Consider the following 18068-nt stretch of genomic DNA (forward strand, 5'->3'; position numbering starts at 1 on the left):
AACTGAATTGTATTTAGAGAAACTGAATTTGAAAACTGAATGAAAATAATGAAAACTGAATTGAATACAATTCAATCTGTCAAATAAAATTCAGTTTGTGCTCAGATTCAATTCAATCTGTCAAATACAATTCAGATCTGTGAAATACAATTCAATTTGTGCTCATATTCAATTCAAACTGTCAAATACAATTCAATTTCTGATGGCACTAAAATAGCTCCATATAAGCGCCCCGTTCTCGCGAGATTCACACAAAAAGTGAGAGCCGCGTTCTGGAATAGTCGGCAAAGAAGAAGGTCCCTGGCGGTTGTAGTAGCAGCACGAACCTTGTATCAGTGAAGCGCCGCTCTGTACTATAGTAACGTTATCAGACATGGCCGGAGCTGACGGAGACGACTCTCTGTACCCTATCGCCGTGCTCATCGACGAGCTTCGGAATGAGGATGTTCAGGTACTTCCTCATGGCACATTTGGTATATTAATATCGTGTTTTTGTTTAATTGTTCACCACATACTTGGTATGATACCCCTAGAAACTTGGCCTTTCAACAGGGCGCACCCAGCCTTGTAGCTAGTTAGCTGGTTAGCTAGCTGGTTGTCATGACAGCATCTGCTACCGTATTACTACTACTAGCTAGCAAACGTAAACTAATGGGGTTGATCTGGCAACGACATAGTGTGACCTATAGCTAGCTACGCTAGGCGACGGGGTGTCGTGTGTTTGGGGGTTAAAACTGCAGAACCAACAAGCTAACAAGCTAACCAGGTACATGGGCTAGGTAGCAAGTAGCTGGCTAGTGAGGCTAGGAGTTAATGTATTTATTAACAAGCTAACGCTGTGCACCCAGTTCTCATGTTGTCATGGCAAACATCTGAAATGCCTCTCTGACTCTTCTAAAATGTAAATATATCAGTTAGTTAGCTGGTTGTAGGATCGCGCGAGAATACGACACACTAGGGTAGTTAAGGGTGTTCTCGCGAGATTCAGGGTTCAGGGTTCTGACAGCTGGCTGGGCTGGGTGGCTGCCTGCATCTCTGTCTGCCTCAGCCCATGGATGCACTGGTGTCTAATATTGTCCTAATATATACTTTATGCTTAAACAGGTTGGCCATGTGTATGTTGGTCGTGTGTGTAGCTAACTATCTGTTGCCCACTGCTGTCATCATGAACACATTATGGTCTCCTAGGCCTGGACATTGGGCGATCAATGCAGTGTAGTGACGTCACCACCTGGTTAAACCAGTTTGGACGATTCTGGGAAATAACACTTCAACCAGGGGTGTCAAAGTCAAACTTGCTGAGGGCCAGGCACTTAGTGCAATGATTTTAAAAATAAATATACGTAGGCTAATAGGCTAACTGTAGTACATTTAAAATATATGCTGCTTAGATGCACACATATTATCAAATACACATCAGATCACTATGAAGTTCATAATTATAACAACAGAAGAGGAGGGACAGGGGACTCGTATTGTTCCTTCTCGTGAAATACAGCAGCCTTGAACATTAGAGGCAAGAATGATTTATGCTATGGGCAGGCATGAATGTAACTTCAAGTGCTGAACAGTAGTAAATTAACCACAATACACACATTCTCCACCGTTCCCCTTATTAGTGACTGATAACATTAGTCATGCTAATTGCACTCCTATACATGTATCCATTCAACAAGGTGCTGGAAACATTCCTCACAGATTGACATTATAACATCACAGTTGCTGAAGATTTGTACCAAGGAAATATCCCCCACACCATTAACACACCACCACCACAATTTTCGCCCAGAGAACTGCCGCTGACTGGATATTTTCTTTTTTTCTGACCATTCTCTGTAAACACTAGAGATGGTTGTGCAGGAAAATCCCAGTAGATCAGCACTTTATGAAATACTCAAAACAGCCCGCCTGGCACCAACACCCATGCCACATGATTGGCTGATTAGATATTTCCGTTCACGTGCAGTTGAAAAGGTGTACCTAATAAAGTGGCCGGTCAGTGTATATGTCACTATATATTATAGTAGGCTATTACTTATTGTATTTAGAAATATCATTACAGAGGCATTAGATCATGCATATTTGGGGTATTTTGAATTGTAGCCGACTGACACGTTTACACACACACGCAGACGCAGTGTTGTCCATCTCAGACAACTTAGATCTGCACCGGTCTCATGTTATGTCTGAGGCATTGGTAAGCTTTTTGAAGATAAAATATATGGATAAACATAGCTTTAGTTCAAATAGCCATCTCACTAGTGCAGCGCGGAATGAGAGGATTTTGCTAGGCGAAATTGAGGGCGCACGTCTTTTATTTACACACAAAAAAAGCCTCAAACGGAAAATGTTAGCGGTTTTCAGGTTGTTGTAGACAACAAAGCTTCGTCTTTTGGTGTCCTTTCTGCTTAAAACACAACCATTTATGCTCATCAACAGATGCTATCTGCATATACGCTCTTATTTCTAAGAAGAAAACACACAGCAGCAATTATCATGTAAATGTACAGTATTTCCCATTATTTGGGATATTTTTAATAGTTTAAAAAGTCCCGACATGGCTATTGTATCTGACAGCTGACATAGAACTTTCAACTCGTCCCCAAAGGGATAGTATAGCCTAGTGTATATTAGTCTTTCTGATGGAACATCTTCTGGTAAACTGTACGTTCTATCTGAATTTGGCCCCAAAATGTCGATTTAGTCATAGATTGTTCTGAAAATATTCTCAAAGAATCTTAAGGGAGAAGGGTTTTTGGCATGTATTTGATACTTCTATCATAGTTGTATCTAGCCTTCCTTAGGGCTCTATTAGCTTTTTAAAAATGGCACAGAATATAGAACTGTCCTTAGAAACTGGTTACAACCTGCTGTTGTCTTCTCAGCTGCGACTGAATAGCATCAAGAAGCTGTCCACCATTGCCCTGGCTCTGGGGGTGGAGCGGACCCGCACAGAGCTCCTCCCCTTCCTCACAGGTACGGATCAACTGCCACGCACCTTTTATAGATGCTAGAAACATCCACGGTCATGAGACCTGACTTATGACAGCAATTCTCTGTCATAACATTCTTGAAAACAATGCATTCTGGCATTCACAGGGGCAGTGGCAAGGCATGTATGTGATGTTTGACCTTCTCTCTTCTGTAGACACCATCTATGATGAAGATGAGGTGCTGCTTGCCCTGGCTGAGCAACTGGGGAACTTCACCATGTTGGTGGGTGGGCCCGAGTACGTCCACTGCCTGCTGGTGAGTCCACACACACACACACACACACACACACACACACACACACACACAGATAGGGCTGGGTATCGCCACTGATTTCCCAAAACGATTCGATTCCGATTCACCAGCTCAGTGAGCTCACGATTCGATTCGATTCACGATTCGATTCGATTCGATTCGATTCCGATTCGATCTAGTTAAAATATACATTTTTTGCTTGAATATGAAAGAGATTCTCAGAATTAATGCTATAAATGGTTCAAGGAACCCTATAACATGTAGCATTGTTAAACATATCAATGAATTGACTCCAAAGCAGTTACATGAATGTACTTTTTATTTACATATGACTTTGCTTTTGTCCAGCTCATCTCTATCGTCACATCTGTTTAATCCAAAATGCACCCAGACATCTGACTTTAAGCCTGGTGGTGACTTGAGTGTCCCTGCCATCGCCATGTTTTTAGATTTTAGTGTTGAGACCTCACGTTGCGTGAGATATGATCAATTCTTGTAGCACGAGATCTCGTTGCGGGTTGAAGCTGCAAGCAAAAAAAAAAAAAAAAAAAATCGATCTCGGGATTTAGGAATCGATAATCGCTCATTTTAATGAAGATCGATTCTGAATCGGGAAATCGATTTTTTGAACCCAGCCCTACACACAGACACAGACACAGACCCAGTGTCTTGATGCTTGTGGGAGAGGGCCTGAGTATGTCCACTGTCTGCTGGGGATCCACACCCACACACATTTTGAGTCTACCTATCCATGTCTCCACAGCCTCCCCTGGAGAGCCTGGCCACCGTAGAGGAGACAGTGGTGAGAGACAAGGCTGTGGAGTCTCTGCGTAAGATTTCCCAGGAGCACTCCCCTGTGGACCTGGAGGTTCACTTCGAGCCCTTAGTGAAGCGCCTGGCCAGTGGTGACTGGTTCACCTCCCGTACCTCTGCCTGTGGCCTGTTCTCTGTCTGCTATCCCCGCGTCTCCAGCACTGTCAAGGCTGAGATCCGCCAGTGAGTACAGCAGAGACCATACATTGCTACCTTCTCTCTCTCTCTCTCTCTCACGCACACACACACACACACACACACACACACACACACACACACACACACACACACACACACACACACACGTCACAGACACAATAATGCACAGACTAGCCTCACACACATTACTAGTAACACAAACTAACTGCACCATGGTCATGTTCAGTAGGAGCAAGCAGGAGAAAGCATGGAAAGTTATGTTCTAACGTTAGTGTGTTGTTGTTCTCTCTAGACACTTCCGTACGCTGTGTTCAGACGACACTCCCATGGTGCGCCGTGCGGCCGCCTCCAAGCTGGGCGAGTTCGCCAAGGTTCTGGAGCTGGACTACGTCAAGAGTGACATCATCTCTCTCTTCACTGCGCTGGCCTCAGATGAGCAGGTAATTAGTTAGCGGGACACTGGACGGATACATTACTGGAATTATCGCTAAGAGAAATGACATGACATTAAGCTAATCCCAATGGTCCTCTATGTTAGGACTCTGTCCGCCTGCTAGCGGTGGAGGCGTGTGTTAGCATCGCCACCCTGCTGCCCCAGGAAGACCTGGAAACCCTGGTGATGCCGACCCTTCGCCAGGCGGCAGAGGACAAGTCCTGGAGGGTCCGCTACATGGTGGCAGACAAGTTCTCTGAGGTTAGGAGGAGATTTCTTCTCCTTACAGAATATTTGATGCTTTAATGTACATTTGAACAAACAGCTTTGTACACTAACTTAACACCCCCCTCCCCTCCCTTGCACGCTTGCTTTGCACACAGTTTGTATGTTAATTGATGTGTTACTGTGATGTTACAGCTCCAGAAAGCGGTTGGTCCAGAGATCACCAAGAACGACTTGGTGCCAGCCTTCCAGAACCTTCTGAAGGACTGTGAGGCAGAGGTCAGGGCAGCTGCTGCCAACAAAGTCAAGGGTGAGTCTAGCTACAGTTTAATAGATGATCCAATTAGGTGCTGTAGGTGCAGGAAGAAAATAAAGAAAACTAACGAAAACAGACAGGTAATGTGAAGTACTGACTATAGACTAGATGCTACAATGAGTCCTCAACATCCAGACAGCTTTGCAGTGTGAACTAACCCAAACTTGTTTCTGCCCCCCAGAGTTCTGTGAGAATCTACCAGAAGACAGCAGAGAGACCATCATCATGACTCACATTCTGCCTTGTGTCAAGGTACAAACTAACTTTAGACAACCATGAGTCATAAAGAGACGAACCACTTTACTTTCATCTGTTTAGATTTCTCTAGCTAGAGGCGGCCAGTCATGTGTGTTTGTCACGTGACTGACACACTCGAGTTGAACAGATTCTCTGTTGATGGAGGCCAATATCAGCTGTGTTTCTAGACCCTGGTGGGTCTCTCTCCTCTCAGCCTGCTGGTTAGCATAACCCTGTAAATGCTTTCTCTCAACCTGTCACAGCCATGAACGTGTCCATTGTAGGTAGAGCCCATGGCCGCACCCCAATAAGCTAACTTGGCCTCTAATCCCCTGTCCTTCATCTGCACTGATCTGAAAACTCAGTGTGAGTGAAAGCAGCATGGCGTATGCCTTCGGTTACGTCTGCTCGGCGCATATGAAAACGATGCGGCCACTGTCAGACTACTGAGCTGTAGCCTGTGATGACGTCAGTGTAGCAGCTCCCTAAAGCCTTTAGCCAGCAGAGGGCACTGTTGTATTTTCATCTTCCATGGCGTTGTTTATGAGCAGTGCGGAGCGTCTGCTTGTGTAAACAGAACTGATTAATGTCACCACAGACCTTGTTTCTGCTGGATGTGCCAACAACAGAAAGGCCATGCAGGCAGCTTGCTGACACATGACCTGAAACCTCCATGATTCCCAAATGAAACACATGGTCCTCCAATTGGTCCTCGATCCCCCTTTTCTCCTGACAGTAAACGTTTCTGCAGCGACTATTGCATCACGTCTGAAACACCCCCTGGTTGGAAAAGATGATTTCCAATGTTGTCCACCCTGCCGATTTGATTAGTTTATTTGGATCTCCACTATCAGTTCCAAATATAACAGCTTTGCCCCCCAGGATCCTGAAAGAGCCTAAATGTGATGTAGACGATGGGTGTAGTCTGACCTCCCCCCCCCCCTCTGTCCCTCCCTCCAGGAGCTGGTGTCGGACACGAACCAGCATGTGAAGTCAGCCCTGGCCTCGGTCATCATGGGCCTGTCCACCATCCTGGGGAAGGACAACACCGTGGAACACCTCCTGCCTCTGTTCCTTGCCCAGCTCAAAGACGAGGTACCCTACCTGGCCCTCGCCTGCCTTCTCTCTCTCTCTTCCTGCTCCCAGCTCATAGACCAAGTCAAGGTGGATTGTCAATGGCTGGTGTGTGTTTGTATGTAGAAGAAACCTCAGAGTAGCTGGAGGCCTGCCAACTGTGGGATACATGACACGCTGTCTGTTCTTGCCTGACCTGGCGGATCAGATTGTCCTCATGAACTGAGACTAATGCTGTTAACCTGGAGGGTATAACATCAATGTCGCTCAAGGAAAATCCAGGCTTGTTTTTGACATTTATAAAATATTAATTCTTTTAATTAATTTTAAGCCTTATTTGGATTTTAACATTGTTTTAACATTGATACTGCTCAACCCTACACCTGGTTTTAACATTGTACTACCAGACGGAGGGTTGAACGGTGCATATATACTATTTATATCATCCTAAAATGTTTTAGGGGTATACAGTATGAATAATTGTATTTATATGTAATATACATTTTAAATCGATTAGATCAATTATTTATGTGTCTGACACCATTTTCCCTACCGCCCATATTTGGTAGCCAAAGGGCAACGTTGGCTGGAAAGCTAGCGACCTTTAACCTGGGTGACTGGTGCCGTCTTTGCAAAATAAATAACCAGAAGGCGATGTTGTGGCTTCTCCTCTGGTGACTATATATATGTTTAAATATGACTTGAGTCCTGGTGGTGTATTCTCTCAGCTAGCTGTTGGAACTCCAAAAAACAGACCACAGGAGAGAAACAGAACAACTATGCTTGTTGTCTGTTGCTGAATATTGTTCTACTTTGTGCTCCTCTAAATCCTGTCCTGTTACTGTCCTCAGTGTCCAGAGGTGCGTCTCAACATCATCTCCAACCTGGACTGTGTCAACGAGGTGATTGGCATCCGTCAGCTGTCCCAGTCTCTGCTGCCCGCCATCGTCGAGCTGGCAGAGGACGCCAAGTGGAGGGTCCGCCTCGCCATCATAGAGTACATGCCCCTGTTGGCAGGCCAGCTGGTCAGTCTATACCCCCATACACACATACTAATACATCCTTCTGAGTGGCATTTTGAGTTGAAGGTGATCTGTCATGTGTCTCCATAGGGAGTGGAGTTCTTTGATGAGAAGCTGAACACCCTGTGTATGGCCTGGCTGATCGATCACGGTAAGACACCTGTCCACCCGTCTCTTCTCGAGGCATCTGTCTGTCCACCTGTCTCTCCTAGAGGCATCTGTCTGTCTGTCCACCCGTCTCTTCTCGAGGCATCTGTCTGTCCACCTGTCTCTCCTAGAGGCATCTGTCAGTGCTTCACATAATGAGCTGGCCAGCCAGTAGGACAAGTCAATATGTCTTAGTTCTGTCCCAGCTCTAGCCTGTCCCTTTCCCCTATGGCCACGTCCCATAATGTCCTCTGTGGTAGTGGGAGTGAGGTAGAGAGAGGCGGTTTTGAGCTGGTTAGGGGTTAGCCAGGCATTTAGGCAGGTTAAACCTGTGTTGGCTACAGGCCCACAGCGATGATGACAGATGTGGACTAATGGAAGGCTGTTCACACGCTCACACACCATATTATAACAACCTAGAGTAGGGATGCCCCGATAGATTTTTGTAAATAAAAACGAAAATGAGTGTGCATGAGACATTTAACATTTAGAGCATCCGATAAAGCGAAGCCTAGGTCTAAATGAGTCTTTTTTTAAATCTCCACAAACCTTTTGATTGGCTGGCCGAGTTTTGTCTGTACCTTTTCTTTGCCTTTTTCTTCTCATTCTCCGTGGCCATCAGCTATTGTTTTGAATATGAAATGTGAGATCTGGTCTGTGGCTTCTGATGTTATGTCACAGATAAGCTGATTTAGAGAGTACAGCCATATTAAAAATATGAGTGAGATTGCCCCACTCAGAAAGAATAAGAAGAAAGAAATAGAAATATTCCATGAAACATTGCTTTTACTAACTTGAGGTCATGGGATTCTCATTGAAGAGGTTATCTATTTGGGCAAAACCACTCCCATTTATTTAACGTTTGTACAAAATGAATATTAAAGTATGTGTTTGCTGTTGCCAGTGTATGCCATCCGTGAGGCTGCCACCTGTAACCTGATGAAGCTGGTGGAGAAGTTTGGGGCAGAGTGGGCTCAGAACACCATCGTGCCCAAGGTGGTGGGCATGGCCAACGACCCCAACTACCTGCACAGGATGACCACGCTCTTCTGCATCAACGTGAGTCCTGCCGCTTGTCTACAATCACCTGCTGATTTATATTGAGTGTCTCTGTTCTCTATTTTACTCACTTTGGTTGTTCACATTTCAGGCATTAACTGATCAAATACTTTTTCATGGAAAGCAAAAATAGGAAGATGCTTTTTATAAAATGATGACATTTATAGAAAAACTTGTCAACGTAATAAATGGCATGACAAGTGTCTACCAGTTGTCCTGCAGGAGTACTATCTGTGTTACTGTGTTTGTGACCACCTCATGTCCTCTCTCAGACAGTATTATGCAATGCGTCATAACCTGGTTATGAACAATGTTTCCCTGGCGTCCCTCTTCAGGCCCTGTCAGAGGCGTGTGGTCAGGACATCACCACCAAGCAGATGCTGCCGATAGTCCTGAAGATGTCCAACGACCAGGTGGCCAACGTGCGCTTCAACGTGGCCAAGACCCTCCAGAAGATCGGACCAGTCTTGGAGAGCAAGTATGTCCTCAGTTAGACCACTGAACACATCCTTTAACCACCTCGACACACACGCCTCAACAGCAGCATGCTTATGGGATTCAGCTAAAGCCCTCACTCCTCTATTCTCCACTCCACTTTGCGAGAAACTGAACTAGCTGTGTATTGTACACTGTGCAACACTGATAACTGTTTGTTTGTCATCAGTGCCCTGCAGACAGAGGTGAAACCAGTGCTGGAGAAACTGGCCACAGACACAGACATGGATGTCAAGTACTTCGCCCAGGAGGCTATAAGTGGTATGTAGTCCTCCTCTGTTTGAAGTCACCTGGATTATTTAATTGTAGCATATAGTAACATCTTATATGGTGTTATATCAGTGTTTTGTCTGCCATGATAGATACATTGTGATATCACCTGGGCTGATGTGAGCGTCATCAATCCACTGAGTCGTTGTGAACCTTCTGTGTTTCCTTCTCTACAGTTCTGGTCCTGGCGTAAACTCTCCAAAATGGTTACCCTAACAACCACCAAGACAACAACAGACAACTTGACAACACTTTAAGATATATTTATTGATGTTCTGTGCTGGTTCTGTATAGGGAATGAATTGAGCTATTCACAACATTCTTTTTTTTGTACCGCCAATGGTCGTTCACTGTCCCAGCGTAGCCCAGGCCTCATCTCCCTCCTGCTGTACATGGATGCTTTACCGCATCAGTAGAACTCGCTCTGCTCCATGTCGTGCATGCTTGTTGGTGCTGATACTATGTACATTCATGTGGAGAAGATAGGACACGCCATTAAAACGTTTGTCTTTTTTTGTAACATATTTGAACATGTAGACATTTGATCTTCATTTTAACATAATTAAACATGTGGATATTTGATCTTCATTTTAAATTATTTTATTATTTAAAAACATGTGGACATTAGGGTTGGGCGGGTTCCAGTTGTTGATACCGTCAAACTGTCCCTAAATGTAACAGCGGTTTAGGGTTTTACCGTGGGATTCAGAATCACATGGCCGGGCTTTGACGAAGGTGCAGGTGCCCGTTCCAAATGATGGATTTGTGACAGCGGCTGGTGAAAGGTGGACCAAAGCCTTAAGGCCAATGCACACGGCGTGCGATTTTGTCGCACGACAACATTCGATTCTCAATTCACACCAATGAATGAATGTGAATGGAGAATCGAATGTTGTCGTGCGACAATATCGCATCGCACGCTGTATGCATTGTCTCATTGGGTCTCATTCAAAACAATGGAATCGAATTCGGCGGTGCGACAAAATCGCATCCCGTGTGCATTGGACTTTATCCTTTCCACAAACCTTTTTGAACACTTTCCACAAGCAGTGCTGGAGAATGTGCTTAAAATACGTTTGGTTCGTAATGAGACTGTCGACAAATTGGACTGTATGGGAAACACTGCATCACCCGAGTACAACGCATGTTACAGCAGACGAGTGCTGTGAATAGTGTCTCCTTCCTCTGAGGAGAAGTGGTCATGTGATTAGGATTCATTCCAAATCAGTATTTTTTGACAAATTACATATTTTACAAAATGTTCTGTCATCACTTTCAATAGCGTCTTCAACCACACAGACAGTGGTGCTGGACAAACACTCTTAAGGCGTTTATTATATATATATATATATATATATATATATATATATATATATATATACAGTATATATATATATGCGCACATTGTGCAGCAGATTTTATTTGTTGACGTTAATTGACTATTGCTATTGACACATTTGCTATTTTCAAATACCACGGTTCATGGTATTACCGTAATACCAACCCTAGTGAACATTAGATTAATTCATGTTCATGGGCTACTTGCAAAATTAGAAATTCTGCTAACGTGTTGCGATCATACATACTTAAAATCTTTACTTTTGTAACTTTACGTGGAAGTGTAGTTTAGGCTGGGTTGCACCAACGTGGTTTAACTTTTAAACTAAGGTTAATGTTGAACATGAATACATTTACTTTTACAATTACAGTTTTTCCCAATTGCTAAAACACAAAAGCCAATTCTCTAAACCAAATGACCAGTTCTCTAAACACATTTAATAAAACTAGCTCCCATTTGCCAAAACCATAAACACATTTCACATGAAGACACAATTCACAAAACACAATCCTCCTTTTCTCATAAATCTAAACACATTTTGTCTTGCTAAAACACAAGTTGCAAAAAACTCTGCTCAAATTAAAGCTCATGTGATGCAAAATGCTTGCCACAGTCAGCAAAATTTGAACACAATGAACACACCTGGCCTCATTCATTAAACATAACAACTCAAAATTTAAGACACTTCCATAAATACACTTCCATAAATACATTAAAAAAAACATCACACCCTGAACATTGTTTTCAGTGAGTATTGTTGTGTGTAATGGATCCTATGTAGTGTTTGCATTGAGTTGTAATACAGTACAGTAGTGTACATGTTACGGTACATGTGGGAATACAGTACATGTGGGAAAACTAGGATTAGGTGCTAGGGTTAAGGTTAGGGTTAGGATTAGGGTTAAGGTTAGGGTTAGACATGCCAGCATGTACCAAGTCACCCTAGCACCTAACCCTAACCCTAGTTTTCCCACATGTACCGTATTCCCACATGTACCGTAACATACATACTGTATTTTCTGTAGATTTACATACTGTTCATATAAAATACACAACATGTATCCAGACGTATCACCCACATGTGATAAATGTCATTCCTCAGAGGCAACTCTCTTTCATAGCTTCGTATCGTGCCCCAAAGTCACATCCTTTTGGACTGATATCTTCAACAACATCTCAGAAATTCTAAATATTCCAATAGAGCCAGATCCTTTATTGATTATTCTCGGTGTATCTGAAACATTAAGAAAACTCACCACAGCCCAACAACATCTCCTCTCTTACTGCCTCATCACAGCAAAAAAAGTATTACTTACAGTGCCTTGCAAAAGTATTCACCCCCCTTGGCTTTTTACCTATTTTATTACATTACAACCTGTAATTTAAACATTTTTTTAATCAGAATTTTATTTGATGAATCTGCACAAAATAGTGTTAGTTTTTAAATGAAATGAGAAATATATAAAAAAAGAATTTAAAAAAATAAAGAACTGAAAATTGGCATGTGCATATGTATTCACCCCCTTTGTTATGAAGCCCCTAAAAACTTCTGGTGCAACCAATTACCTTCAGAAGTCACATAATTAGTGAAATGAAGTCCACTTGTGTGCAATCTAAGTGTCACATGATCTGTCAGTATATACACACCTTTTCTGAAAGGCCCCAGAGGCTGCAACACCTAAGCAAGAGGCACCACCAACCAAACACTGCCATGAAGACCAAGGAACTCTCCAAACAAGTCAGAGACAAAGTTGTTGAGAAGTACAAGTCAGGGTTGGGTTAAGTGTCCTGGAGGACCTGGGGTGAAGGCGCACTGGCCTTACCCCAGCAGAGGGCAACTTGTTCTGGGGGAGGGAAGGGAGGTGGTAGTGGAGTAGGACTGGTAGTATTAGCTCCAGGCGAGGGGTGGCTGGATTAAACAATATATATTAATATATAATTTAATATATAATAATATATAATTATTATATTATTATAATAATATTATATTATATATTATATATATATATATATATATATATATATTATTATTATTATTATTATTATTATATTATTATATATTATATATATTAATTATATAATTAATTTATATTAATTAATATATTAATATATATAACAATATATAGAGAGGCTGATTAAACAATCAGACAAAACACCAGCCCTTAGAAACCTATCAGGATGTGAAACCAGTATCCAGTCGAACAGAGATTGGGTTCTGGGGGTGATGCGAGTAGGCTCATTAATTAACTGAGTAACATTTAGACTACTAAGTAGCTTTTTTTCTTTGTCAGAGGTCTTATCCAGCCAATTTTTATTAAAATCACCCAATAGTACTATTTCATTTCTAGAAGAAATAGAATTGACAGTAGATATTAGGCAGTTAAAGGAGTCAGCAGGTGAAGAGGGAGGTCTATATATGCTACCAATAGTTACATATTTATTTACATGGAGAATAACCTTAACGAAAACACATTCAAAATGAAGAGGCTCGATTGTAGGTATAATTAACTCAGATACGAGGTCAGAGGAAACATAAATTGCGACACCTCCTCCCCTGGAACACCTATCCGACCTATATAAAACATAATTTGTGAGATTAATTTCATTATTTAAGATGTTACTATTCAGCCATGTTTCGGAGAGTGTGATGACATTAGGCTTGTGTAGAACAACCCATGCGCGAAGTAAATCAATTTTGGGCAGAAGACTCCTAATATTCAAATGGATTATTTTTAATCCTTTAACATCATCCAGTTTGGTTGGGCCAACTAACAAAGATACTGTCACTAATAAGACATAGGTTCAGAAGGAGTAAGATCAAGAAGAAAATAATGTGGTTGTAAGAGTTAAAGAGTACAATGACATCACACACACATACAGAAAATGACATCACACACAGCACACATACAGAAAACATAAACACAAAGAACACAAAAAAACAGACCCATCAAGAACGACCCATCAACCCCGGGCACCGTAACCCCGAGCATTCCAGTGAGTAAACAGAACTGTTGGTGAAAGTCACCTATTAAACTCAAGGCTCAGTCTGCCTTAATAGAAAAAAAATAAGAAGAGAGAACATAGCTCAAACAAGAGTATTTAATATGTTATAAGCAGTGTTAAACACCGACCACTTGGGGCAGTAGAGAGTAGGCCTACACTTGTGAGGCTCTAACAAGTCAAATAAGAAATAAGAAATGACGCGTTGATTTTGCGATTACAGGAGGATGTAAACAAACAGAATTGTAGAATAGAAACAGAGAGTATCCTAACAGACTCAGCTGGCCTAACAGGCTCGATAGTATAGTGATGAAACAGTCAGATTAGCACAGGCAAAGTGTAAATAAACAAGAATAACTCAGAGAGCTCATACCTGTTGCATCACCAACTATAAACAAAAATAGAGTAGTCAAACTTCACCCGTATTAGAGGCATCGCAGTCGCGTCTCAGTAGGTTTTCATTGACTCCGGAGACGTTGGCGCTGACATGAAGGTGTCTTCAGCAAGTCGGTGACAGCTGTGCAGGTCCTCTGGATCTTCGTCACCACACCTAGAAGAGGCAGATTAACAGTAGCCTACATTTGATGGTGTACTACCAGTGTTGCCACAGTTACTTTGAAAAAGTATTCTGATTACTGATTACTGATTACTCCTTTAAAAAGTAATCTAGTTACTTTACTGATTACTTGATTTTAAAAGTAACTAAGTTAGATTACTAGTTACTTTTTTAGTTACTATTGGCAGCTGCCTAGGCACCCGACCCCCCCCCCCCCGCAACATAAAAATGAAAACTGGTTTTGCCAAAACTCACTTTATTTTAACAGTAACTTAAATTACATAATTAAACTTTAAACAATAACTTAAAACAACAAAATAAAGAGTCTTTCTTTGCCTCACCCAACATAAATACTTGTTTTTAAACAATAAAATAAATATAATCTTTATTTAACAGTAACTAGCAAGGAGTGGTTTCACAAAACCTAAAACCTACCCTGACCATTCAGATATGATCCTAATATAATCCTAATCCTAAACTGGGTGAGTCTTATCAATTTAGTTTATCAATGATCAACATTTATGTTCTTGTCATCCTTTGCTGACACAAACTCAAAATAATCCTTATATTTCCAGCTATTTAACGCATATCTCTGTTCTCGCTCCATTGTGTAGGCTACGCTTCTGTTTACACTGTGCAATCAGCGTGGTGATACACGTGAGCGATTCTGCTGCAATCTCGCGATAGTCGAGAGCCGTTTTTTGCGGGCATGGCCTTCCATAGTAACCTCGTGTTGAAAACGTGGGCACTGACGTCACTCCCCAAGACGCGAGAAATGTTTGTTTACTATCGAACATTACAAAGAAATACTGCATTTAGCCTAAGTTATGAGGTAGTAACGCAATAGTAACGCACAGCCACTTGAATAAGTAACTTTAATCCGATTACTGATTTGGAAATAGTATCGCGTTAGAATACTCGTTACTGGGAAAAGTATTCAGATTAGAGTATCGCGTTACTTAGTATCGCGTTACCGGCATCACTGTGTACTACTAATAGGTGTCTAGACATGCATCATGCGATGGTGAGACACGATGAAACGATTTGCAGCCCAGTGTAAAAAAACAAAAACGTCTGCCTGGGCCAGCATCGAAGAGGTAACACTATAAAACAAGCTTGAGCATTTCTTTTCACTCCGTTGCATGGTTCTAGGTTCTCTCTATTCCAGTCTCGTTTATGGCAGAACCGTGGTCAACCATCTCTGCTGCTTTGCCTTTGACTGAGGCAGAATTTCCACTTGAGTTCAGTGAGAAGGTGGAGTCCAGCGTGGTGGATGTGCTGAAACGGTCCAGGCACCAGCTGTACAGCTGTAAAACTGGGGTCTCTTCCCTGAGGCAATATGCTCAGATCATCTTGGACATTTCCTGGGAGAAGCTTAACACGGGGACATGGCGTGATGTGGACAAAGAGTGGAGGCGTGTGTATTCATACGGCTGTCTGTTCAAAGTAGCAGCCTTGTGCCACAAGGATTCCTCAACAGCTACTGTACAGGAGGCCATAAGGACTTGTGACATGGGTCTCCTCATGGGTGCAGCAATCATGAACAATATGTTACAAACCCTTGTTAGGATCTTGCAAAATGAAGTCAAGAGGAGCCACTCGAAAGAAGAGGATCTGTGTGAGGGGGTTATTGCCAAGGTGGATTTCATGGGAGCATATCATATTCCTTTTCTTCCATCATGCACTGTGGTTTTTGATTTCTTGTCTGGAAGTTCTCTTTTATTAATGCTCCCTTCTCTTTGCTTCCCAACAGAAAATAAAGATTGACTGCCTCTCTATGCCTGAGGTAAAACAGGCAGTAGCAGTTCCAAGGACACGTTGTCCATCATTGGAGAGCTTCAAGACAGGTTACCTGGTTCCTCAAAAGCCAGTCATATTAGAAGGTGTTATAGACCACTGGCCTGCCCTCAAAGACCATCTCTGGAGGTAACCTTTTCTTTGTGCATAATGTGTTGTGTAAGTGTATGTCTTCCTCTTAGTTCTCATTGCCCATAATTATACACACTTTTGAAGTGACCTTATCAAAAACGGTTAACCCATGCCTATTCATACTGCATATTGACCTTTCTTCTGTGAGAAGTGTGTTTTTGAGGAGCCTTATTCATACTACACTTAAAGACATGTTTGATTGGTTTTAGCTGTTCTACCACCATGTTTGTTGTGGACTCCGATTTTCTCCTCTGTGAAGCCTAGATTACCTGCGAACTGTTGCTGGTTGTCGGACTGTACCTGTTGAAGTGGGATCAAGATATACTGACGAGGAATGGTCACAGACTCTCCTTACTGTCAATGAATTTATAGATCGCTATATCCTTGTAAAAGTAAGTGTGCCGTAATCCTGGTCATTGTATCCCCCGTCATTGTTGATGTGAACAAGTACTCTGATGACACTAGGATTCATGCACTCTATGTTTCCCATCCTCTCTTTCTGAATCTGACATAGGATGCAACCGGTTTGGGATATCTTGCCCAGCACCAACTATTTGATCAGGTGGGTAAAATAAAATGTTATTAACATAGCATATTTCGAACAAACAAGCAATACAGTGCACTTTACAATAAAAACAAAGAGAATGTGGCACGATAGTAACTGGAGTTGATAGTACATCAGTGCTCCAAATTTCATGATTATTATTTGCATCGATACAGTCAATAAAAATATATTCTGGAAAATGCAAGGTACCAGAACTGAAAGAAGACATTTGTATCCCTGACTACTGCTGTCTTGGTGAGGGAGATGAAGATGACATCACCATCAATGCTTGGTTTGGTCCAGGAGGTACGGTGTCACCTCTTCATCAAGATCCTCAACAGAACTTCTTGGCCCAGGTGAGTCTTACACATGTCCACAGGGAAGGGAAGGGAAGGAGACTCCTGACAGAAGAGATTTTGTGACTGCATTTTTCCTTTTGTGCAACAGGTGGTTGGGAAAAAGTACATACGTCTGTACTCCCCAGAGGACACTGAGAAACTCTACCCTCACCAATCACAGCTCCTACACAACACCAGTCAGGTAAGAATTAAGTTCCTTTTTTCCATGTCCTTACTCCCTATGTATAAAGGTCTCCAACGTCTAGGTCTTCAAGTCTAGTTATGCATTCTACCAGTTCTAATCCCTAACATGTTAGCTCTCTGGTACATGTTAGGGATTTGTTCTGAACAGGGAAGAGGCCTGAAATATGTCATTTACAGTATATGCTTTCTTCAATACAGGTGGAGGTAGAGAGTCCAGATGTAGTGCGGTTCCCAGAGTTTGTAAATGCTCCTTACCTAGAATGTGTGCTGTGGCCTGGGGATGTCCTGTTCATCCCAGTGAAGCACTGGCATTATGTGCGTTCTTTGGAGATCAGCTTCTCCGTGAGCTTCTGGTGGTCATGATCCAGAGCAGAACAAAGCTTTTATTTTTTAAAAACAAAATGGCATTTGGGTAAAAAAAACAAAGAAAAAAACATTGCGATGTTCTTCATGACCATTTTCTGTTGGCTATTTCTGCAGTGGTCTTGCTGATTGTACTATTCTAGTATGTTTCTCTTGTCCAGATGTGGGGAAATGTAAATTAAGTAAAAAATAAAAAATATATTGATTATGCCTGTTCTTTAATTGATTCTTTTTCATGCCCTCTGGGTTTCACTCACCAAATAGCATTCGTAATATCACACTTCTTGCGTTTGGAGTCT

The 18068-nt window shown here is 42.2% G+C and overlaps 2 protein-coding genes across 2 annotated transcripts; both read left to right on the forward strand.

Annotated features, from left to right (window-relative positions):
• The first annotated feature begins 310 nt into the window (after positions 1 to 310).
• LOC308173768 (serine/threonine-protein phosphatase 2A 65 kDa regulatory subunit A beta isoform) lies at positions 311 to 10084 on the forward strand. The gene is made up of 15 exons (XM_080548819.1): positions 311 to 451; positions 2886 to 2976; positions 3149 to 3249; positions 4010 to 4242; positions 4511 to 4658; positions 4757 to 4912; positions 5072 to 5186; positions 5374 to 5444; positions 6390 to 6524; positions 7355 to 7528; positions 7616 to 7676; positions 8577 to 8731; positions 9067 to 9209; positions 9396 to 9487; positions 9673 to 10084. The coding sequence occupies exons 1-15, from the start codon at positions 374 to 376 to the stop codon at positions 9687 to 9689; spliced, it is 1770 nt and encodes a 589-aa protein (XP_080404945.1). The 5' UTR covers positions 311 to 373; the 3' UTR covers positions 9690 to 10084.
• A 5483-nt stretch (positions 10085 to 15567) lies between these two features.
• Positions 15568 to 17769, forward strand: LOC308173789 (lysine-specific demethylase 8-like; the record flags this gene model as incomplete). The annotated part of the gene is made up of 7 exons (XM_080548843.1): positions 15568 to 16029; positions 16145 to 16317; positions 16580 to 16712; positions 16835 to 16882; positions 17071 to 17220; positions 17312 to 17404; positions 17605 to 17769. The coding sequence occupies 7 exons, from the start codon at positions 15568 to 15570 to the stop codon at positions 17767 to 17769; spliced, it is 1224 nt and encodes a 407-aa protein (XP_080404969.1).
• Between the last annotated feature and the right edge of the window lie 299 nt (positions 17770 to 18068).

The sequence above is a fragment of the Nansenia antarctica genome, assembly GCF_963989245.1.
Source record: "Nansenia antarctica genome assembly, chromosome: 19".
NCBI classification, from domain to species: Eukaryota; Metazoa; Chordata; class Actinopteri; order Argentiniformes; family Microstomatidae; genus Nansenia; species Nansenia antarctica.